Source organism: Bombina bombina, chromosome 4, assembly GCF_027579735.1.
Source record: "Bombina bombina isolate aBomBom1 chromosome 4, aBomBom1.pri, whole genome shotgun sequence".
NCBI classification, from domain to species: domain Eukaryota; kingdom Metazoa; phylum Chordata; class Amphibia; order Anura; family Bombinatoridae; genus Bombina; species Bombina bombina.
In genome coordinates, this window is record NC_069502.1 from 626,487,536 (window position 1) to 626,513,657 (window position 26,122).

The 26,122-nt window shown below is 39.0% G+C and overlaps 1 protein-coding gene across 1 annotated transcript; it reads left to right on the top strand.

The window, feature by feature from the left end:
* The first annotated feature begins 2,182 nt into the window (after positions 1–2,182).
* DYNLT1 (dynein light chain Tctex-type 1) lies at positions 2,183–24,634 on the top strand. The gene is made up of 5 exons (XM_053709122.1): positions 2,183–2,299; positions 7,946–7,987; positions 10,686–10,809; positions 12,227–12,304; positions 24,159–24,634. The coding sequence occupies exons 1-5, from the start codon at positions 2,273–2,275 to the stop codon at positions 24,227–24,229; spliced, it is 342 nt and encodes a 113-aa protein (XP_053565097.1). The 5' UTR covers positions 2,183–2,272; the 3' UTR covers positions 24,230–24,634.
* Positions 24,635–26,122: the final 1,488 nt, after the last annotated feature.

Below are 26,122 nucleotides of genomic sequence, written 5' to 3' on the forward strand. Positions count from 1 at the left end.
TATATATATATATATATATATATATATATATATATGATTTATCATTTTAAATTACCATATCAAAGTGTTAAATGTCCCTTTAATACAAGCTATTATTTTATTAGCCTCAGAAGCCGCTGTCCTGCATTGCACATCCATTCTTAGGTTCTTATCTATAAGCATGCCCAAATCCCTTACCTCGTCTGATTTGCTCAATCTAGTTCCATTTAAATAATATTTTGCCTGCATATTTTATGTCTAAAATGTAGAACCTTACATTTAGCAGTATTAAATCTCATTTTCCATTTACCAGTACATTCTTCCATTTTTTGTAAATCCCCTTACAGAACAATTACATCCTGCACTGACCTTATCACCTTACACAACTTTGTATCATCTGCAAAAATAGAGATGTTGCTATTTAATCCTTTCATCAAGTCATTAATAAAAATATTAAAAGAGCAGGGCCCTGGGCGACAATTACCTTTGTCCAATCTGAGTATTATCCATTTACTACTACTCGTTGATCCCTGTCAACTTTTTGGATTTACTGAGATACATGCTAAAGATGTGGCTACTACAGAATAAGTGATTATGGACATTTTTAAAGGGACAGTCTACACCAGAATTTTTATTGTTTTAAAAGATAGATAATCCCTTTATTACCCATTCCCCAGTTTTGCATAACCAACACAGTTATATAAATGTAGTTTTTATCTCTGGAATTATCTTGTATCTAAGCCTCTGCAAACTACCCCCTTATTTCAGATCTTTTGACAGACATGCATTTTAGCCAATCGGTGATGGCTCCCTGGAACTTCACGTGCGTGAGCATAGTGTTATCTATATGACACACATGAATTAACACCCTCTAGTGGTGAAAAACTGTTAAAAATTTCCTAAGAGAAGAGGCGGCCTTTAAGGTCTTAGAAATTAGCATAGGTTTAGCTTTCAACTAAGAATACAAAGAGAACAAAGCAAAATTTGTGATAAAAGTAAATTGGAAAATTGTTTAAAATTACATGCCCTATCTGAATCATGAACATTTATTTTGGACTAGACTGTCCCTTTAAATTTAACGACAGCCCTTTATCAGACTATAGATCACATTGCTATGATAAGCTGTTACGACTAGAACAATTTCTGGGGTTCAACAAAGAATCTGCAATATAAATCATCAATATAGAGCATCACATACATTTTGACAACTTTTGGCAGGTGTTCATTCAAAACCCGTTTGTCATAACATTTGTTGTTACAATAGAAACATATATTAGTTTTTGCTCACACAACTCGTAACAGTTAAAGGGACATCAAACACTCTGAGATGGTAATGTAAAATGATAAAACATATATATAAAAAAACTCTGCAATATATTTTCATTATTTATTTTGTTCCCCTTCCCAGTAATCCCACTCTGAAATTGTGAGCTTTTTAGTTCCTGTTAGAAATGGAAGTGCAGGGCACTGTTATATTCCACACAGCCATTGGCTGCACACTCTAGAGACCTATTTATAACTGTCCCTAATTGGCCACAGCAGAGAAGGTAACCTAAGTTACAATATGGCAGCTCCCATTGTTTTCTAGACACTAAAACTTTTTTACACATATTTTGTCAATATTTAAACAGCTGATGAAAATTTTAAAATCTATATGTTATTCTCAGACTAAACTAATCTTTTCTTTGAATGCATTATTATATCTAAAATGTATTTAGTGTTTAATGGCTGCCCTTTTAAAGATTGCTGTAAACTGTGAAAACCTGAATTTAGTATCCAGAGTTAATGCCATAAGTGTTATTTTCAACTAAGTCATTGAAGTAGTTACCTCCAAAAAATAATAATAATAAAAACAATCATCATATGATGTAAATTCTACACGACACCAGAAGCATTTGCTTTCTGAAAATATCCTAGAAAATATTTTAAAGTTTAATTTGGATGTGTTAATCTGAATTTCTTCGTAATAGATCTGCACAGAGGATTTTAATACCTGACACTTTATGAATTATATTTCGTGTTATACAGTAACATTATTTCATAGATTAAAGGTTTACGTTCCTACAAATAAAACAAAACAGTTGTTGAAATAACACAAGCGCAGTCAAAGGCGGGTCAGGGTCTAATATGCGCATGCGCAAACGCCGGGAAGGGGTGTGTTAGGATGCACAAAAAAAGGGAGTGGTTGCCTTTCGCGTCTCTGGCAACCGGTAGTTGAGCTGGTGTGAGCTGAGCAGTGCGCGCGCAGCCAGAAGCCACTCGGTTGAGGCTGTACAAAGGGGGAAGGTATAAGATGGATGACTTCCAGGGCTCTGAGGAGGTAAGGGATAGCTTGGTTGTTCATGTTGGAGTTCAGTTTGCTGGTATTTTCAGCCGCAACCTGCACAAGAGGGCTTCAATGAGTTATGTACAAGGGGTCCGGTATAGTGTAATTGACACGCGGTGTATGGTCATGTGACTGCCGCAGTATTAAATTGATCCCCTTGCCGCAGCCAGCAGCTTGACTTGTGTCTGTGGGCTGCAGTAGTTGTGTGCTGACTCCACATACCGTTGTCCTGAACACTGTGTATAATTTCGGAAGCTTGGTGCAGAGGGTCACAGAGAAATATTGTAATGTGAATGAGTTATGTGTGTATTATACTTTCCATCTGTTGTATTTTCAAATTTTGGTCTATGGTGGATAAGACAGCTTTTTATTCATGTGTTGCATTAGATTGTGTTGCCCCCTTTTTTTGCTTTGGTGGGTCGCAGTTAAAAACAATCGCCTGAGAAACAAATCTGTCTGTGTGGTTTTTAGACAAATAAACTGTCTCAAACACTAGGTTGTATTCTCTCTTTGTTGTATGGGATGTGGTCTGAGAAAATGACAGAATTCCACGTGTGGAAGCATCACCAGCTTTTGATGATTTCTTTGATCACATGAATGGATCTATTTGTTTTCTTGCTGTATATATTTGTTAGGGAGAACCAGCTTTGTATTGTCTGAAGTGGTTACTAGAGCATTATCTTGTATGGAAAACTTTTGGGAGCAGTAGTAAAACACTGTATGCTTAGGATGAAATTAGTCCTTGTATGAATTTAGATGCTAAACTACTTGCTTTGTATTGGCAAACCTGTGAGTCTGGTTCCCATCTAAAATACTGTTTAGCTTTCATTTTAAGGGGCCAACTTTTGCCTAAGAAATAGAAATGGCATTTGAGGTGGTTTTTTGTTTTTGCATAAAAAAGATAGGGAACTTCATTGCTTACTGATGCTTGCATTGCATTCTGGTGAAATTTATTTCTTAGTTTTTGTCATGTTCTGTTTTGTGGTTTCCTCGTTTTGTTGCTAGTTGCTTATGAATCTTTTTGGTTGCTATGTGAGGTGATTAGGATTTATCAATGCAGCATGAACTAGTTATACATAAATTTGTAACACTGTAAAAGCGTGTTTCAAACAAAATGCTTATTTTTTTTTAGTTTAAAGTAACTACACATAATAATAATAATAATAATAATATTATTATTATTTCCATGTAATCTGGTCAGAAAAGTGCAATTTTTTTTTTAATTTTTTTTTAGTTTAGGGCCATTTTTAAACACAAAAAGGAAACAAGACCCTTTCAAGTTAAAACTCTGTGTCTGAAAGAGCAGCAATTTACATATCTTAGTTTCAAAATTTAGTTAAAGTGATGGTAAATCCGAAAGTTAAAAAAAAAACGCTAGGGTTTACCATCACTAAAAATAAACTGTAGTTTCAGTCATCAGTTATTAAAACAAACAAAAAAAAAAACGGGTGCTAAACGTACCCTTTTTGTGCCACGGCAGCTCGAAAGTCAGCGGCATCGGCAGCCCATGGCACAACATTCTTTACCAAAGAGGTGACATTTCTATCTCTAAACCAATAGCTCTGCTAGGATGTCAGATGACAAGCAAGGCTATTGGTGCACAGGTGGAAACGTCATCTCATTAAAGAAAAGTGCTGTTGGTGTCTGGAGCCGCTGACTCTTAGCGAGCTGCCGCGGCACAGAGAAGGTGAGTTTAGCACCTTTTTTTTTTTACGCCTTGCTTTACTGTCATTTTAAAGCTTCTTAAAGGGACATGAAACATGAAATGTTTCTTTTGTAAATCAAAGCATATAATGTTAAACAACTTTCCAATTTAGTTCTTTTAATCTAATTTGCTTTGTTCTCTTGGCATACCTAAATAATTCAAGAGTAGAAAACGGCACACCTCAAGCAGGGGCACGTAGTCGCAGACTTGCCAAGTCCTCACTAGTATTCATCATTTATGAAGACTCCAGCCTCCAAACCTATTTAAAAGACCTTTATTGTTTCATTAGTTGGGTCCAATTTGCAGTTGTGCATTGCTCTTCAGTCAAGAAAATGAAGCAAAATTGATAAAGTAAGTAGAAAAGTTGCATAAATAAAGAGAGAAGCGCTCAACCTGGGAACGAACGATAGCATAATAGCTTGTTCTATGGCTTAGTTACCACCCAAGAAGCAGCCTCTTTTTGCTTAACATGGGCCTTTCACAGAGAGGAACTCTGTAAATTTGTTTACAAAACGTATGCTGTTTCTTAATCATGAGAGATATTTTGGGTTTCCTTTTCCCTTTTAAGGGATATGAAACCCAAATGGTTTCTTTCATGATTCATATAGAGCATGCAATTTTTGAACAACTTTCTTATTTACGATATATCTATATATCTATATATATCTCTATATCCTTGTTCTTTTGGTATCTTTTGTTGAATAGCAGGAATGTATGCTTAGGAGTCGGCCCATTTCTGGAGAACTATATGGCAGCAGTTTTGCAAGAATATTATCCATTTGCAAGAGCAAATTCTATATCCTGCCATATAGTGCTTCAGATGCCCACTTAGTGCTCCCGATGCCCACATGGGAATGTAGCAGATTTGATAATAGAAGTGAATTGGAAACTTATTTTTAAAATGATATGCTGTGTTTGAACCATAAAAGTTTCATATCCCTTTTAACGTACATTTCTAAAGCTTTTAGTGTGCAGGAGCAAGTCTTCACAAGTAGATCTTAATAACCTTGGGAACATCTGTTTATAAATGTATGTATTTTAAACTTAAAGGGCCGTAATACCCAAATGTTTAAACACTTGAAAGTGATGCAGTATAGCTGTAAAAAGCTGACTAGAAAATATCACCTGAACATCTCTATGTAAAAAAGAAAGAGATTTTACCTCAAAAGTTCCTCAGTTGCCACCTCCCATTGTAAAGGATTTCTAAGCAGCATATCGGTATGTCTGTCCCGGTACTGCCGAAGGGATGAGTCTCGTGCACTCATGTTATTTCCCTATTCAGTGTAAGGAAGTTTAAAATGAAATCTTATGAGAGTTAAGTCAAATCTCATGAGATCACAGTAAAAGAGTTCATGACCTCGCCACTGCTGATGCTGATTGGCTGCTGTTCATTTCTTCATTTTTTTTTTTTTTTTTACCTGCAGCTGGGAGCAGCTGAGTATAACTTTTTACACAGAACTTACTCTGGTGAGCTGAGGAGATTGTGAGATAAAATATCTTCCTTTTTTACATAGAGATGCTCAGGTGATATTTTCCTGTCAGCTTTTTACAGTTATACTGCATCAGTTTCAAGTGATTTAGCATATGAGTATTATGTCCCTTTAACACATTTTAAGTATATGTTAGATGCAACATAGTTGATAAAAACTACAATTTTAAAGGGGAAAGGACAGTCTTCTTACGCAGCTCATGGACCTAAGGTTTTTGTTAAAGGGATATAAACCCCAATTTTTTTTCTTTCATTCAGGTAAAACATGCAATTTTTGAACAACTTTTAAATGTACTTCTTTGATCAAATGTTCTTTGTTTTCTTGTTATCCATTGTTGAAAAGTAGTAAGGTAAGTTCAGGAGTGTGCACGTGTCTGCAGTACTATATGGCAGCAGTTTTACACCAAAGTTATACAGTGGCAAGCGCACTAGATGGCAGCACTATTTCCTGTCATGTAGTGCTCCAGATATGTGCATGCTACCTATCTAGATATCTCTTCAACAAAGAATAACATAAGAACAAACAAAATATAACAATAGAAGTAAATTGGAAACTTTTTTTTAAAATTGTGTTCTCTATCTGAATCACAAAATAAAAGTTTGGGGTTTCATGTCCCTATAATCCTTTCAGTGATGCAGAGTGGTAGACCACAGACATAGCCATCTACACTACATTTTTGTATGCCACTTTTTACTGCAGAAGTTAGCGGCCTTCCCCTCCCTCCCTTTATCCCAAAGTAACACACCATCCTTGGCATCGTTGATTTGCACCAAGCAGCCACCAGGATCTCAAAGCCTTCACTTTACTGTTTCTGACCTATTGCCTGTCTGTCATTTTCATATATTCACACTACAAAAAGTCCACACCTGCCCTTACTTTATAATTATCCACTGTACCTTGCACATAGCATATTGTTTTCCCCCAATATTTGTCCACTCTTATGTACTTAAAATTCAGTTGAATGGATATAAATGAGCTATAAGAGAATGCTCTGTGTTAGATATCTTTATTATTGCACTATTGCCAGCCTGTAACTTTTTTTTTTTTTCCCTGAGAAAGGGGCTACAACATAGTTAATTTCCGCTACAGAGCAGCAACTTACCACTAGGATTTAGTTAAGCAAATCTTGTGCGCCAATGACTCGCAAACAATCACCAGCTAGAGTCCAGTAGTGCATTGTTGCTACAGAGCCTACCTAGGTTTGCTTTTCAAAATTATACTAAGTAAAGTTCATTTGATAATAAAAGTAAGTAAAAAAGTCTCTTTAAAACTGTATGCTTTAAATGACTTGTGGCAAGAAATGCTAAACATAATATATTCCAAGCAAAACTTAGCCTGAGAGCAGTATGTAGGTATACATTTTTTAAATGATATTAGTTGTATAAATATTGATAATATAAGTGTGTAAAAGTTTAGTTCCAATATAGTAATGGGAGCTACCATGATGGAACCTGGAACCAGGCACACCACACCGCCTGGCTAGTTTTTACTGACAACACAGCTAAATGTAAGCCAATATTCTGCTAACGTTAGCTAATATTACATTTCTTTTAATGTTTGTTGCAGAAATTATTATTAAAGGGGCAGTCTACTTGAAAATGTTTGTTTAAAAATATAGATAATCCCTTTATTACCTATTTCCCTGTTTTGCTTAACCAACACTGTTATATTAATATACTTTTTACCTCTAGAATTACCTGTATCTAAGCCCCTGCAGACTGCCCCTTATGTCAATGCTTTTTACAAGCTTGCATTTTAGCCAATCGGTGTTGGTTCTTGTGTAGCCATTATCATTCTCTATGGGAGTGAGCACAATGGCACACATGAACCAGTACTGTCTGGCTGTTGTGCAAGAATTAAAAAGCACTGATATAAGGGGCATCCTGTAGGGGCTAAGAGACAGGCAAATTAATAGGTTATAAAGTATATTACTTTAACAGTGTTGGCTATGCAAAACTAGGGAATGTGCAGTAAAGATTTTTTTTTTAAAATATATTTTTAAACAAAAAAATCGTAGACTGTCATTTATTGCATTATGCAATTCATTAGTGCTTTTGATAGCTTAGTTAAGAACAAAGGTTATAATATTACACATTATTATGCCTTCCCTGCCCAGGTACTAAATAATGCCACTTGGCTGGCAACATTTCCCGCAGAGAGTGTTTCTTTTCTTCAAAAGAAAACATTTCCTTCCAATATATAATTAATATAACCGTTTTTAAATATTTAGGTGCACATTATTCCAGACAGGCAAGCAAACCACTTGCTGCTCGATATAAACCGGGATTTGATTTTATTGCAGTTATCTCAGTTTGCAGTCTTATTTAAAGTGTTTCTTCAATCTCTTTTAAGAATGCTAGATGTTGTCTGTGCAAGATTCTGTTCTCTTTAGTATATTGATGCTATATTCATTTTTGTATTTTGCATTTTTTTTTTCTTTTTCAGACCTCATTTGTTGTAGATGAAGTTAGTGGGATAATTAAAGAGGTAAGAGTTACATATTTTACTTAATGTTTTGCAGAACTAGTTACTTAAAGGATTGTTTGTCAAAGTTGAAGATTTTTTTTTTATTGCAGGCTAATCTTATTGCATTGAACTCTGCAAAAGTAATGAAGAAACCTACCAATTCATATTGTTTGCGACCAAAAAATAGTGTTTCTGGAAATGACTTCAATTGTTGTTCTCTTAAAGATAGACAGGTCAAAATGAAATAATTCTAGTCAGGGTGGATTTGAATCCTGATTTTAATCCCTAGCAGTAAGACTTGATTTAAGTCATGGTTTTCTACATAAAGTTTTAATTTTTAGAATAACTTGCAGATTATTTTTCCAGTTATATCTTAAAATACAGATTGTTCTATATCATTAGAAATAAATTGATGGTTCACCGCTCAATTTCATTATTTTAAATGATCTACCTTTAGTTTAATAGGTTCATATTTGATAAATTATTCAGTTTTACTTTATTAGAAGATAAATGATTACCTTAATAATATCATTTTAAATGGCTTTATTTAATTTAAATAATATATTTCATTTTTACTGCTTGCCCCTCCCTCCTCACACCTATGTCCTTGTGCAGATCTATTCTACTTTAAACAATTTTCTATTGATTGTGCTTATTGAAGCATATTAAGAGTTAGTTATGTGTACATAGATTTGCAGGGGACAGTAACATCAAAATTAAACTTTCATGATTCAGATAGAACATGCAATATTAAAGGGACATTCCAGACAAACTGGAATGTACATGAGTGGATTTCAGTTTTGAGTAGAAGTATTGCCATTTTTATGTATTAGCAAAAATGCTTATAGTAAAAGCTATAGATGTTTCAAAAATGTATTTAAGTATGCTCCGTGCACCATATTTTAAACACGTCGCTTGCTCACAGGGCCTACGGTGCGCCAATACATGTTTATTGCAAATGTGTTTCTATTCAAAGATGTAATTAATCTATGCATTTAATTTTGTCCCTTTTTAAACAACTTTCCAATGTAATTCTTTTATCTAGTATTCTTTGTTCTTTTGGTATCCATTGTTGAAAAGCATACATAGGTAGGCTCAGGAGCAACACACTAATGTGATCTAGTTGCTAGTCATTGGCTTACCCATTTTGTTCACCTAGCTCCCAGTAGAGCGTTGCTCTCAGACAACAAAGGATATTGTGAGAAGGAAGCAAATGTAATGAAAGAAGTTAATTGGAATCATGAAAGAGAAAATATGGCTTTTAGCCCCTTTTCTTAAATACAGTCAACTCAAAAATTGTTATTGTTTAAAAAGATATAATCCCTTTTTATTAACCATTCCCCGATTTTTGCATAACCAACAGTTATATTAATATAACTTTTTTTTTTTTTTTTTTTTTTTTTTTTTTTTTTCTTTACCACTGTGATTACTTTGTATCTAAGCCTCTTTTTGACAGCCCCCTGATCACATGACTTTATTTATCTATTGTAGTGGCTTAGAAACAGGCACAAATTTAGAGGTTTGAAATGAATGTTATGAAGTATATTAATATAACAATGTTGGTTAAAAACTGTGGAATTTGGTAGTAAAGGCATTTATCTATCTTTTTAAACAATAAAAAAAATTTTGTTGACTGTCCCTTTAAGGTCTTCTCAACTTTGTATGTTTAACATTTTTGCTTTGAAGAAGAGGCAGGTTATTTCTGCAGGCACAAATTCAGTTTTTAGAACTATAAAGCCAAGAATATGTGATATCTTCTATACAGAAAAAATGCCAAAAATATTCTGCGAGAGCATGACATTGTGAATAGATTCATGGAATTAACCCCTTCATGCTGGTATTTATTTGCTTCGTTGGAACAAAGTTCCAATATAAACAAATAAGTAAAAAAATTTAAAAATGCGATTGCGTGATTTCAATGATGGGATCAGGTCTGGGGCACGCCCTCCAGTCTGCAATCCCAGTTAGGAAGCCGTAGCTGCTTCAGTACAGCAGAACTGCTAGGACATTCCATGCCGTCCTAACTGTGGGAAGGGGTTAATTTACCAAAAAAAATAAAGATTACTTCCATGAATATACAGCCTCATGCTACAGAATTTTAAAAACTAATACTTATTTCAGGATTAGTAACCTTTGGATTATAATGTACCTTTAAATAAAAACTATTTATATATAGCTTTTATTATTTATTTTTTTTGGTAAAAAAAATCCTAAATAAATAAAAAAAAAAATATATATATATATATATATATATATATATATATATATATATATATATATATATATATATATATATATATATATATATATATATATATATATATATACTATTTTTTTTTTTTTTTTTTATCCACGCTGATTCTAGTAAGTTATTACTGTTTTTCAGCAGCATAGGTACTTTATGTTATGAGGGCCTGTGCACCAGCATTCAAACACTACACCCTCACAGAGTCTTATACAACACACACAGTCTTCACAGGCACAATACACATTAGCTCTCCTGGAATTTTATACTGGTGCATAGGCTCTCACAGCATATCTTCATATACCGATGAAAACTTTCTAGAAGCATTTTTGCTAATTGAAGTATATTGCAAAAAATGCTTCTATTTAAAACTGAAATGCATCCAAGCACATTTCAATTTTGACCTTTTTCTATCAATATTAAACTTGTGGTGATTTTTTTTTTTTTTTTATCACATTTCTTATTGTTTTAAAGTCTATAGAAAGTGCAATTGGTGGTAATGCTTACCAGCACAACAAAGTAAACCAGTGGACCAACAATGTTGTGGAACAGACTTTGAGTCAGCTTACAAAATTGTCCAAGCCATTCAAGTACATTGGTAAGCATTTTGTTTATTTGGGTTATGATAATGCAGGTCTTGGCAAATACTGGCTATGCAGGGGCTCTACCTACAGAAAATAAAATTTAAGGGATTGATGGGGAGCTACACTACAGAGGGGAAAAAAAATATCTATCTCTATCTGCTTTTCTCTCTGCCAGTACCAAAGATGGCTGCCATTAGTGAGGGAGGGTTAGAGAGCTATTTTGGGGGGGGGGGTTAGGGAGGTGGGAGGGATGAGGATCACTACTCTGCAGAAAAAATATATATAAAAAATTATTATAATGTTAAACAAAAACTGCCATTACCTAAGATGGTGGAGATGATCAAGTTAAAAGAAATGTGTTTTTGCACATTACATTCTGCATCACTACATTGGCCTCAAAAAGGCTGTTTTAGAACAAGAATAGTAATCCTTGTGTTAAATAAAAAGCAATGTCACATGTAGGGAGAGATTTTTGTCTAATTAAAGGGACACTGAACCCAATTTTTTTCTTTCATGATTCAGATAGACTATGCAATTTTAAGTACCTTTCTAATTTACTCCTATTATCAAATTTTCTCTGTTCTCTTGCTATGTTTATTCAAAATGCAAGAATGTAATTTTAGATGCCGGCCCATTTTTGGTGAACAACCTGGGTTGTCCTTGCTGATTGGACAGCACCAATTAACAAGTGCTGTACATGGTCTGAACCAAAAATGTGCTGGCTCCTTAGCTTAGATGCCTTCTTTTTCAAATAAAGATAGCAAGTGAACAGAGAAAAATTGATAATAGAAGTAAATTAGAAAGTTGCTTAAAAGTGTGTGCTCTATCTGAATCATGAAAGAAACAAATTTGCGTTCAGTGTCCCTTTAATGTATGGACACTTTTTTGGGAAGAACAAATAGAGGCTGTGATATATTGCAAAAAATAAATAAAATTGTATTGCCAAGGCTGGGGATACCACCCCCTAAATGTTGGCAGCAGATATGCAAATTAGGTAAATGCTCACACTATTGTCCAGTGTGAATTTTGGTGGCCTTATTGCAACACTGCACAAAGATAAAATCTCTAATTTTTTTATAAATATATGTATAAGATTTCACCCTCCCTTACTGTATATGTGCTCAGTAATAGGATATATTCCCCATTTCTGCATCTAATTGTGTTCAATAGCTTTGCTTCCATCAAGTTGTTAGACTTTAAAGTTTTTATCTTTATTTGAAAAGCAGGAATGTAAGCTTAGGACCGGGCCCATTTTTGCTTCAGCACCATGGGTAGCGCTTGTTGAATGGTGGTTACATTTAGCATTTAGACATTGTCAAAACTTTATATCGCCTTTTTTTTTTTTTTTTTTTTTTTTTTTTTTTTATATATATTATTTGTTAACCTATTAATTAGTCAAAATAATTGTATCTGGTTTGTTTCAATTTTCAGTGACATGTGTAATTATGCAAAAGAATGGCGCAGGGCTTCATACAGCAAGCTCATGTTTCTGGGATAACTCCACTGATGGTAAGCATAAATTGTCTGGGGACAAATCTTCACCCTTCTTCTAGGTGAATTATGTTTTTTATTTTCTCCTGTAGGAAAGAAAGCAGAATGTATTTTGATGGATATGTTCTTTGTGTGATATTTCTGAAATTAACTGGTTCATTTGGAGTATGTTGCATGCAACATCAGCACTTCTCAAAAAAGTAAAGCCCATGTATTCCAAAATACCTAGGCCCCTTGTTCAATTAACAGTTGCGCCCAAACCAGCATTAAAGGGGCATACATATGTGAATAGACATAATATGCTAAAGCATGTTTTGGCAATTAAGCACTGTATTGCAAAAGATCCGAATCCAAAAGAAATTGTTTACAGGTTTTTGTTTGGAAGCCTTTATAGATTACTCTGACTGTAAATCCTGGTGGAATTCCTATACCTACTATCATTTGTAGTTGGCAATTAGGAACATATATACATTAGCTTGTGATTTAGTTAATCATTTTGCAGAACGTTGTGGGGTCAGTAAGTTATGTATGCGTATTTGGCAAAAAAAGACATAGCAGACAATAAACATAAATGGCAATGGTTTTTTTTTTATTTTCCTTAAAAGAACAATAAAGTCCAAATGTAATTTTCATGATTCAAACCATGCTATTGAGGGGGACTTTCTTGTTGACTTCTATCAAATATGTTTTGGTTTTCTTACTATCGTTAAAGTGTAAGCCTAGGTAGGCTGATAGGAGCTCAGAAGAGTACATGTGTCTTGAGCACTCTGGCAGCAGTGACATTGTTGCAAACCTTGTTAAAAACACTGCTGCCATAGACTGCTAAAGCCATGTGCACTCTTCTGATCTTCTATAGGCCTACCTAGGTTTACTCTTTAATTTAGGATATTAAGAGATTGAACCAGATTTTGATTATATATGTGTGTGTGTGTGTGTATATCTTTCTAATGGCAGTGACTTACAGACAGGGAAAAAAGATAATTTATACCTACCTGATAAATTATTTTCTTTCTTGGCATTGAGAGTCCACAAATTCATACATTACCTATGGAAAATAGTTCACCTGGCCACCAGGAGGAGGCAAAGACACCCCATGCAAAGCATAGAGTATCCCTCCCACTTCCCCTACCCTCTTAGTAGTTCTTTACCCTGTTTTATGGAGGTTGGCAGAGAGAGGTGCTAGTACAGTGTTAGTTACCCAAATTTAGAAGAGACAAACTCATTCAAACTGGAACCTGAAAGCAGAAGGAAAAAATCAGTGTAAGTCCGGTCTCGCTTTCCCCACCATAATTACTTGCTGTCCTCTTTTATAGGGGGTAGGACCTATTAACATCTTTCTTTTGTTCAGCCCTTTCCTGTTTACGGAGGGTATGCAGTCAGGGCTATACTTTTAACTGTTATGAGGCTGGGAATGCTATGAATAAGATCTCAGTGAGATCTTTTTTTATTATTGTCTGGAACTCGGATATACAATACCTGAGGTTATTTAAGAGATTGGGAGAGTGAGGATTAAACCGCAGTGATGTTACTCTTATTGATGGGCAGATATTACTAACAGCGGCACAGAGCATAGTGCCTAAAAGGACATGTTCTCCCGGTGCCACACCGCTAAGGTGTTATACCCCAGTGAGGTTATACACCTATTCTGATAATGGTGTTTGGAGTTTTTATGGGTGATGGTGCAGAGAACTCTGTTTAATATAAATCAATTTGCAAGTGCTAAAATTTTGTTTGGTCGATATATGCACTACATATAGAGTTATAAATAAGTGGTCGTGTTCTTTGATACCTTGTTGCAGATATGGTGCAAGTGCTGACAATGGCTTTACTAAAATGGGTATATGACAAGTCTTATGACGTTTTAGAACAATAGCAAACGAGAGGCCCTTACCCCTAATTGGACGTTACCAGCCAATCATGACAGCATTTCAAGCTAATTTATGCCCCTAGTTCTTAGACTTGTGTGACTTGGTCAATAAGAGGGGATGAATAGGCTGATAGACGCACCGAAGGATGCAATACATAATTAAGTTTATATTATGTTCTGTGGTACAAATGGAATAAGAGTACTAACAAGTTGTGTCACGGCTTACATTATATGACTATACATAAACGGGTATATGATGAGTTCTATGATGTCTCAAAAGAATAACAAACGAGAGGACCCCACCCCCATCTATACATCATCAGCCAATCTTGTCGGCAATACTAACTACTACACACCCCTAGTTATCACGGACATATTTGATCAAGAGGGGATGGACAGGCTAATGTGCGCACCGATTGGTGCAAGGAATATTGCTGTTTAATTGGTGGATGGGAGGGAGTTGTTCCGACGGTACCCTCCGATTGGCTGGGGCTATAACCACATAGTGTATATAACAGGGTGGCACCCGGGCTTCGGTTTGCTGACTTTTGAAACATTGAGAAAGGCTGCTTGGACAGCCGGAACATGTGTGTTAAATTGTATACCTCCTATCTGTGTCTCTCACCCCTGATGCCGACGGCTGCAGATATCGGCCAGGAAACAGGGGGTTGATTGTACACACTTGTTTTTAGCTATATTTAAAATGGTGTCTTGAGAATTTTTATTCTCTCCTTATTTTATCTAATGATTATTAATAAAGTAAATAGATTTTTATAATCTTCATCACCCACTCTTTAGGGAAGCGTGCTTAAATTAAACCCCCACTTTCCTTTTGGTTCTTTCCAATAATTTGTGTAATTAATTTCAATTTATGGGGGGTAGCACCGGACTTATTGTCCATTATTACCTACTTCACAACTAGTGCCAGCGGTATTAGACCTTATCTTATTATGATAGTGCAGAGAGCCATTTACAAGTTTCCTGGCTAGAGGGGCATGGCGGAGGACAGTTGCGCTTATGCTGTGAGCAGCTTTTTGCACTATTTCTCTCTCTGATCTTGATACACCCTATGTACGGACTGTCCCGGAACCACACCTAACTGGTGCTTTGCAGGTGGTAAGGCAACCCAGGCGAAAAATTTGTTTTGAGATTAAATCTAGTTTAGGGTGTTTATTTGTACTATATTTACTGCCTAGATACTATGGAGGACTCAACCTAAGAAATGAGTGAGAAGGGAATGGGTACAAATATTAGATAGCAATAAATGTATGCTTTGCAGGGATACGCATAGTGTGCCCTCCTACTCAACTATGTAATTGCATGCCTTCAGGTGTCAGGGTACCAGGTCCCCCAGAATGAGCTTTGTCATCCCACCACCTCCAGATTATATCTGTAATCCCCACTGTTACGGTTACCCTTAGTCTCGCTGAGAGATGGACCGCTTAGTAGCCTGGATCCCTATTGCTAAAGAGGGGAGAAGCTGCTTTCCATAGTATTCTATATGAGTCTCGCAAATATAGAATAATCTCCCTTAGCTGCAGTACAGCTAGGATACCCTTCTGCCCACAAAAACGAGTCAACGCTGCGATTGAGGGTCAAAGAAGAACTCAGGACTGGGATGCCCAGCCTGCTTTTTATTAAGGTTACATGCACACAGGGCACTCCCAGGGGGAGAGGGGGGGGAAGCACAAAATCCCCCATCACACATTTAGATAGAGAGCACTTTCCTTTGACAGGCCACAATAGGATTACAGTACTTAAGATAACAAGTTTACAAGTTCATCTTATCAATTAGCAGTCTGGCTCCAGAGGTGATTAGACAATAGTTTCTAAAAGCTGAAAAAAAAAGAGTTAACTCTTTATGAAATGATACTTGTTACGGTTTTCTTGGAGCCCTTCTTAGGCGCTGGCTTGCTGGTTCAGGCATTGCTGCTGGGAAATAAGCTCTTCACAACAAAATAACTAATGCTTCTGTAACAGTGCTCCCTTTCTGTGGAACACTCTGGCAGACACGGTCTGACCCCTTTTCGGGGCAGACTAAGGCTGTCCAGACCGCTGGTTATGCAGGGCTGAGGTCGGTTTGTCTGGACAACCCGTCGGCGTTGCCATTCTGTTTCCCAGGTCTGTAAGTAATGGTGAAATTGAAGGGTTGCAACGATAAGCTCCAACGTAATAGCCTGCCGTTATCTCCAGAGACCCGGTTCAGCCACACCAACGGGTTATGGTCGGTGACCAGAGTGAACTCCTGACCATATAAATAGGGAGTCAATTTCTTTAATGCCCACACCAAAGCCAAACACTCCTTTTCGACCGCTGCATAGCTGACTTCGCGGGGCAGGAGCTTCCGGCTGATGTAGGCAACTGGATGCTCCCCTCCATCTTCGCCTACTTGGCTGAGGACGGCTCCCAGCCCGAACATGGAAGCATCTGTATGGACGATAAAACGTTTGTTAAGGGCTGGGGCTGCCAAGACAGGAGCGTTAATTAGAGCATTTTTGAGAGCCTGGAAAGCCGTTTCACAGTGGGGAGACCACAGGACCTGTCGAGGTAAGTTCTTCTTGGTCAAGTCAGTCAGGGGTTTGGCAAGTGTGCTGTAGTCTGGTACGAACCGTCTATAGTACCCTGCCGTGCCCAGGAAGGCTAGGACCTGAGTCTTAGTGATGGGGGTGGGCCAATTGGCGACAGCTTCTATTTTGGCCGGCTCTGGTCGCTGCTTTCCACACCCCACCCGGTGACCCAGGTACTGTACCTCGGCCATCCCAAAGTGGCATTTTTCTGGCTTCAGAGTCAGGCCAGCAGCCCGGATCTGATCCAGAACCATTCCCACATGAGCTAAGTGGTCCTCCCAGGACTCACTGTGGATCGCTATGTCGTCCAGGTAGGCGCAAGCAAAACTCTGGAAGCCATCCAGGAGCCTATCCACCAAGCGCTGGAATGTAGCTGGGGCATTCTTCATCCCAAACGGCATTACCCTAAACTGATATAAGCCGAATGGAGTGACGAATGCCGACTTGGGGATAGCCTCCGGTGCCAGGGGAATCTGCCAGTAACCTTTGCAGAGGTCAATAGTGGTCAGGTAATTTCCCCTGGCTATACGATCGAGTAGCTCGTCTACCCTGGGCATAGGGTAAGCGTCCGTCACGGTCTTTTCATTGAGCCTCCGATAGTCTACGCAGAACCGGGTGGTCCCATCTTTCTTGGGCACCAAGACAACTGGGGAGGCCCAGGGACTATCGGAGGGCTCAATTACCCTGAGCTGGAGCATCTCATCGATCTCCTTCTTCATTCCTGTCCTAACTGCTTCGGGGATTCGGTACGGAGCCTGGCGCAAGGGAGCTTGTCCCGGAGTATCTACCTGGTGGGTGGTTAAAGTAGTGTACCCTGGCTTCGGGGAGAAGGTGAGGTGTTTGGACTGGAGGAGTTGGTTGAGCTGCTCCCTTTCAGTGGGGCTAAGTCGGTCCCCTATCTGAACCTGCGCCACTATACCTGTGGGGAGGCTCTTTTCTAATAGGTCTGGAATGGGTAAACTGTCGGGGTCTTCCTGAGGGGAACAACATACGGCCGTCACGTTCTCTGGTCGCTCAAAATATTCCTTGAGCATGTTTACATGGAATGTCTTTCTAAGATTGTTGTCGTGGCAGCTAGCTATCACATAAGTGGTGTCTCCCCTTTTCTCTACGATCTGGTAGGGACCCTGCCAGGACGCCTGCAATTTGTCTGTCTTCACCGGCTTAAGTACTAACACCTTTTGTCCTATGGTGAAGATTCTCTTTCGGGCCCCCCGATCGTACCATACTTTCTGTCTTCTCTGGGCCAACTGGAGATTAGCCCGCACGGATTTGGCTAATTGCTCCATTCGGTCCCTGAGTTCCAGCACGTATGGCACAATTGGGACACCGTCAGCCTCCATCTCTCCCTCCCAGTGCTCCCGGATCAGGTTTAGGGGTCCCCGTACCTTTCTTCCGTAGAGCAACTCGAAGGGAGAGAACCCTGTCGTTTCCTGGGGCACCTCCCGATAAGCAAATAGGAGGTGCGGCAGGAAGCGTTCCCAGTCTCGGTATTCCTGAGTGAACGTCTTGAGCATTTGCTTGAGGGTCCCATTGAACCTCTCACACAGCCCGTTCGTCTGGGGGTGGTATGGGGAGCTCAGGAGGGACTTAATTTTGCAAACCTGCCAGAGTTGTTGGGTCAATTCAGCCGTAAATTGGGTGCCTCGGTCGGATAGGATTTCTTTTGGAAATCCTACCCGGGAGAACACCTGTACTAGTGCATTCGCTACCGTATCCGCTTGTATGTTGGATAGGGCGACAGCCTCTGGGTACCTGGTAGCGTAGTCCACTACGGTAAGAATGTATCGCTTACCGGAGGGACTAGGGGTAGCCAGTGGTCCCACTAGGTCAATAGCAACCCGGCTGAAGGGTTCCTCTACAATGGGCATATTTACTAGCTGGGCTTTAGGGTGATCGCCTCGCCTTCCTACTCGTTGACACACATCGCAGGTGTTACAGTAAGTTCTAACGTCAGCGTGCACCCCTGGCCAAAAGAACGTGTGAGTAATGCGGTGTAGGGTACGGGTAACGGCTAGGTGGCCTGCTAAGGGGATGTCGTGGCCTATTTTGAGGATTTCTTGACGGTATTTGTGGGGCACTACCAGCTGTCGCCTGCGCTGTCCCCTTTTCTCTGTCCAGCGGTATAGTTTCCCTTTTTCCCATAAGAATGTTTCGTTATCTGCCCCGCCCCCTCCGGTCTCTGCTCGTTCCCGGTACTTTTGTAAGGTCGGGTCAGTCTTAGACTCTGCCTCGAAAGCATCTGGGGTGTCCCAGGGTATGGGGCCTAACCTGTCAGGCAAGGTCGGGGTAGGTCTTACCTGTGTCTCCCGCACTGGTGAGAGCTCTCGCTCCGTCCGGGCTTGGGCCCGTGTAGTCACTGGGTCCGCCTCGTTGTTGCATACTGGAGCATAGGCAGAAGTCATGGGGCCCAAATCGTTGCCCAGTAGTACTTCGGCAGGTAAATTATCCATTAGGCCCACGTTCACAGCCCCCTTTCCCGCTCCCCAATCAAGATGCACTTTAGCTGTTGGAATTTTGTACACATCCCCCCCCGCCACTCTAACGGCCACAGTCTGTCCGGATCGCTTGTGCTCTGGCACCAAATGACTCTGTACCAGCGTGATAGTAGCCCCTGTGTCTCGCAATCCCTCGGTAGATCGCACCTCGAGCCATACCCTCTGCCGATGGTGCTGGCGGTTATCTGAGGCAGCATATACAGGGTCTGCCTCGTGAAGCGGCCCCACATATCCCTCCATAGGGGCCTCTTGGTTAACACAGAGGGCCCGGGCCGGACGATAGGACCCAGAGGGGTAATTGTAATTCCTGGGTGTCTGGTGCGTATTAAGGGGGCAGCTAGCCATGAAATGCCCTGGTTGCTTGCATCGGTGGCAAGTCGGTCTGGGACGCTCAGAGCTGTTATTGGGTGGTCCTGAGTGTCGGACGGGCCCTGTGGGCACCGGGGCTCGGAATTCAGCATGAGGGGGTGCACGGTAAACCTCTCTGGGTTCGACCCGTGCTGGAGCTCGGTAGTTCATGGGTTCGTGAAGACGGGAGTCATAATGTTCATCGGCCAATTTGGCTGCTTCTTCTAAGGTAGAAGGCCGCCTGTCTCGCAGCCATTCCTTCCCTTGCTGTTCCATGCCATTATAAAAATGTTCTAAGAGAAACAATTGTAAAATTTCCTCCCCAGTCACCGCTTTACTTCCGCTCAGCCAGTGATTTTCCGCTCTCCGCATTCGGTGCGCCCATTCCATATGGGTATCATTAGGCTTCTTTTCCGTGCCCCGAAACTGTCGGCGATACGTGTCCGGAGTTACAGCGTACCGTCGCAACAGTGTCTCCTTAACTAGCTCATACTGTGTCACTTCCTCAGCACCCAGAGTACGAAAGGCTTCCAGGGCTCGCCCGGATAGTTTCCCAGACAATATCGTGGGCCACTCTCTGTTGGGAATCTGGTGCAGGGCACATTGCCTTTCGAAGTCCACCAAATATTCATCAATCCCTGTCTCGCTCTCTAGGAAGGGTCGAAATGCCGCATAGGGTATCTTGGGCCTCCCAGCATTTTCGACAGGGATGATTACCTGCGGGGCTTCAGCATTGCGGTGTGCGTTCGCTAGGTTGAGTTCGTGGGCTCGAGTCTCTCGTATATCCTCGTCCGCCTCCGCCATCAACTGCTGTACCAATTCCATGGAGGGGTTCGGCCCGTATAATGAGAGCCTTTCCCGAACAATCCTGGTTTTTTCGTCACTAATCGTGGTCGGTGTTTCCGCCATTGTGAAGCTCTGATCCAGTTCGGTCAATTCTGTGATCAGCTCTCTCCTCGGCCGGTTGCTGGCGTACCCCCCTCTGCTTTCAAGTAAATCCTTCAGGGTTGTACGCTTCAATTTTTCGTAAGCGCTCTCCATCCGTTCTGTACCTCTCCTAGGAAATCCAGGAAAATCCCACCGCTGCCGCCAAATGTTACGGTTACCCTTAGTCTCGCTGAGAGATGGACCGCTTAGTAGCCTGGATCCCTATTGCTAAAGAGGGGAGAAGCTGCTTTCCATAGTATTCTATATGAGTCTCGCAAATATAGAATAATCTCCCTTAGCTGCAGTACAGCTAGGATACCCTTCTGCCCACAAAAACGAGTCAACGCTGCGATTGAGGGTCAAAGAAGAACTCAGGACTGGGATGCCCAGCCTGCTTTTTATTAAGGTTGCATGCACACAGGGCACTCCCAGGGGGAGAGGGGGGGGAAGCACAAAATCCCCCATCACACATTTAGATAGAGAGCACTTTCCTTTGACAGGCCACAATAGGATTACAGTACTTAAGATAACAAGTTTACAAGTTCATCTTATCAATTAGCAGTCTGGCTCCAGAGGTGATTAGACAATAGTTTCTAAAAGCTGAAAAAAAAAGAGTTAACTCTTTATGAAATGATACTTGTTACGGTTTTCTTGGAGCCCTTCTTAGGCGCTGGCTTGCTGGTTCAGGCATTGCTGCTGGGAAATAAGCTCTTCACAACAAAATAACTAATGCTTCTGTAACACCCACCACATCTTAGATGCCAGTTTGCCCTGATATGCCGGTGTTAAATCACCAGTCGGCGGGCTCTGCCCCTTCTCAAACTATCCCCTGTGTCCCAGTCTCACAATTCTTCAGGGACTAGTGTTTTTCTGCATGACTTTGCAACTCAGTTACAGTCGACAGTCTCGGCTGCCCTAAGTGCTATGCCAAGTGTAGGCAAGAGGAAAGTTAACCATATTTCCTGATTCCAGGACGAGCAGTTCTATTGGAGCTGCAGCAGCTTGTAATTCCTGGCTTTCTGATGACTATTCCTCGGCTATATCCGAAGGGGAACTCTCATCTACTTATTCCCCTGTGGAGTCCGTACAGGACTCTGAGGACATTGAGTAAAAACCTTAAGTGTTCAATTTTGAATCTAAAATTAGAGGTAATATCTACTCTGGGCATGCCAGAGTCTAAACTGTCTGAAGTAAAGCAGGTACACAAACTGGATATGGTATTTAAACCTAAGTTAAAGAGCCCTGAGGTGTTTCCAGTACCTTTTTATTGGTGGCAGAACTTATCTCCAAGGAGTGGGAGAAACCTGACATTACCTTCTCTCTGTCTCCAAGCTTTGAGAAAATGTTTATGGTTCTGGATAGCCAATTGGAGGGGTGGAATGCTGTCCCTAAAGTGGATGGGGCCATTTCCACTCTGGCTAAACGCACTACTATTCCCCTTGAGGACAGTGCATCCTTAAAGGAAAATCGCAGAAGCGGCCGCTCCGAACTCACCATAGGGCGCTCCTGTCCGGCTCTTTAGTGACGTCAGATGCCATAAGTTCAGGGTAAGAAGAGATTGTGCAATGCTGTATAGAAAGCAGCAAACCTACCGCAAAAAGCGAATCCAAAACAATGTAAAGTCCAGCAGCATAAGTTTAAAAGAAACTTTTATTTCTCATCAGAAATAGGTGCAGGTAATGGAAAAAACGTCTGACATGTTTCGCGCCTTCTAGTGGTCCTTAAAGGACCCTATGGACAGAAAGTTGGAAGGATATCTGAGAAATTGTGGTCATGTCTTTGTCCCAATCCTCCTTCCTCTAAGGAGAGGCTTTTGCATAATTTGGATGTAGCTAGAGCCTTAAAATTCTATCTTTATGCTACCAAGGAATGTCATCACTCATCTTCTTTATTTGTCCTGCACTCTGGTAAAGCCTCTGACGTTACTCATTGCTTCTGGCTCAGAAGCTTTATACATTTGGCATATATTCAGGCGGACCAGCAGCCTTCTTCGCAAATTACAGCACATTCTACCCGTGCATTGTCTTCAACTGAAGCCTCATTCTTGAAGGCCCAGGAAGAACAGATTTGTAAGGCTGCTACTTGGTCCTGGTTGCATACGTTAACAAAATGTTATATATTTTATGTTTTTGCCTCAGCAGAGGCTTTTGGGAGAGAGGTTCTTTAAGCGGTGGTGCCTAGTTCTTAGGACTGCCTTCCCTACCTTTCCCTCCCTATTCATTTTGTGTCCTCACAGCTTGGGTATTGATTCCATAGGTAAGGAATTAATTTGTGGACTCTTAATGCTATTAGAAAGAAAACATAATTTAATGCTTACCTGATAAATTATTTTCTTTCTTGGCAGTGAGAGTCCACAAACCCGCCCTGAAATTATGTAGTGGCGGCACTACTTTTCCTTATTCTCGGCTTGAACTAGTGGGAGGGATATTAAATGCTTTGCTTGGGGTGTCTGCCTGCTCCTGGTGGCCAGGTGAAGCATTTCCCATAGGTAATGAACTAATTTGTGGACTCTCACTGCCAAGAAAGAGAAAAGCATTTATCAGGTAAGCATAAATTATGTTTTTTTGTTTTTTTTGTTTGTGACTTTCAGGCAGGGAAAACAATCTTCTCTACATGTGTCTTTGTTTTTTTTTTTGTGTGTTCTAAAATGCAAATGGTCTGTCTATTTAAAACTGCAAATATTTCTGTTCTGCTTACAGCACTGTATTATCTTTCTGATGGTACTAGTATGTATACAAAAGAGTGACAAATTTATATAAAACTACCTTTTATGTTGAATAAGCTGTATTGTGACATGAGATGTTTGTTTACACTTGGTTCTATCCCCTCTCCAAACTGTCACATTTTAAAGATGCAGATTTTCCAAAATTCAAACCTTCTCCTGTCCCAAGCAGTTTGGATAAAATAAATATGTAGTAATACATGTATTTATTTTGTTTGTTTTTAAATTGCACATACTGTATGAATCATGAAAATTATAATTTTACCTTTTTTTTGTGTCCCTTTTTTAAAGGGACATGAAACCCAAAATGTTTCTTTCATGATTCAGATAGAAGATATAACTTAAAGAATGAAGCACATTAGATAATAGAAGTAAATTGGAATGTTTAAGTGTCCTTTTATTGAACAAATTGCAATGCACATGGTATCTATGTGCAGCTACTGAGCCTATCTAGATATGCTTTTAAATAAAGGAGAAGAGAATGAAGCAAATTAGATAATAGAAGTAAATTGGAAAGTTATGTAAAATTGTATGCTCCTTCTGAATGATGAAAGAAAAAAATTGTGTTTCAGGTCCCTTTTCTAATTGAACCTTTTATGGGTATTACATTTTTAGTGTTTCTTTTAACAAGCATGCCATACATAACCTGATCTGATTATTGGCAATTTAAAATGACTAACATTTTTAAGTTTATTGGATTCCACAAGATTTTAGTGGCTAGGTGTAGTGAATAGGCTTAATTGCTGGTAAAGAGGAATCTAAAAATGTAAAAGCATTTGAGGACTGGATATAGCCGATATAATTGGTATTACATGTGTTTATTATCTTATAATATAGTTAGTAAGATGTAGGATAGTTGCTGTACATTTGATAATATTTAAAGATTAAATTGGGTCTCAATGTATGATTATTAATTGTATTTTATATTTTTGTTTCGTTATAGGAAGCTGTACTGTAAGATGGGAGAACAAGACCATGTACTGTATTGTCACTGCCTTTGGACTTGCAATATAGCCTTTTCATATCAGAACTTTGTGTGTTTGTTTTCTCTGCTTTGTTTTTTGTTTTTTTCTCTTTAATGCCAAGTTTTTACATTTTATTAAAGTAACAGGCTGGTGGTTGTTCAACAGTGCAATGACTGACACATATCTAAAGCTGATGTCTTCACTTACATTTTTCTAAGGTGCTACAACCAAAAAGTGCCACTTGATAATCTTTCTTGAATATACTTTTTAATACACTAATTATAACATGTATTTCTTTACCTAGTACTAATTAAATTATTACGTCACATTTTATATTTTCTTCATTTATTCTTATGGCACAGTGATGTTCATGGGGGGAAAGCAAATATATTTAATTTGCTTTTGTTACTACTCTTAATGAATTGAGCAAAATAAACTGTGAAATGACACTGAATATTGTCTGAGATTCTTAAGCGTTCAAAAAATGTAGACATTTAAAAAAAAATAAAAAAATTCTCATGCACAAATATATTTTCCGTGGATGCATTTGGTCAATGCATGCCATAATCTCACATGGGATTTACCTAGAATGCGGTTTTCTCACAGCTTGCTGATTTGGGCTCCAGTACTGCAGTTTTAATTGGGCCTGGGAGCTTTATACAATGCTAGTTTGACGCTTATGAATGTGGCCAGGCAGACTTTAGTCTGGTACCATGGCTTATTTTTATTTAATTTTTGTTAAAAGGAAATTAAACACTTTGAGATGGTAATGCAAAACGATAACCTGTGTATATGTATAGTATGTGTGTATCTATATCTATCACACACACACACTATTTATGTCCCCCTTTTCCTGTAATTTAATTCTGAAATTGAACTTTTCAGTTCCTGATAAAAATGGAAGTGCAAAACACTTATATTCCACACAGCCATTGGCTGCACACTCTAGTGACCTATTTATAACTGTCCCTAATTGGCCACAGCAGAGAAGGTAACCTAAGTTACAACATGGCAGCTCCCAGTGTTTTTTATAGACACGGAAACATTACACTTATATTGTCAATATTTAAACAACTAATGAAACCTTCAAAAATGTTTCTATATGTTATTCTCAGACTAATCTTTTCTTTAAATGCATTATTCTATCTAGCATATATTTTGTGTTTAATATCCCTTTAAGCCTCGCCATAATAAAAATGTTCTTTAGTACAAACATGATTTAGCTTGAGTATGCACTATTCTAGTATAGAAGAACATTTCATTTCCACCAGCTATGCACTCTATACCTTTAGTATGCATCCTGTCTTACTGAACACAGAAAGTTTAGTTTTGTCAGTGTTTGAGCAGAACTGTAATGGATTGGTGCTTTTGTATTTTTAAGGTCAATAATCATTGGTGTTTTAAAAGGATTTTGTATTCTGAATCTTTAAAGGGACACTAAATAATTGCTAGCTAGAATGAAGCATTCAAAAGATTAGTCTGAGAATAACATGTAGTTGTGTGTGTGTGTGTTATATTTTTTTTTTTTTGTTTCATTTCTGTTTAAATATTGACAAAATAAGTGTAAAGTTTTAGTGACTATAAAACACTGGGAGCTGCCATGTTGTCACTCAGTTTACCTTCTCTGCTGTGGCCAATTAGAGACCGTTATAAATAGGTCACTAGAGTGTGCAGCCAATAGCTGTGTCAAATATAACCGTGATCTGCACTTCCATTTCTAACAGGAACTGAAAAGTTCACAATGGAATTACAGGAAAAGGGGACAAAATAAATATATTGCAGTGTTTTTTGTTTTGTTTTTGTTTGCTTTTAAAAAAAATATGATTTATCATTTTATATTACCATCTCAAAGTGTTTAATGTCCCTTTTTAAGAAAGTAGTGAAGCAGTTGTAACTTAAGTATTCTATGGAAGTATGGAAATAATAGGCTACAGATAGTCAT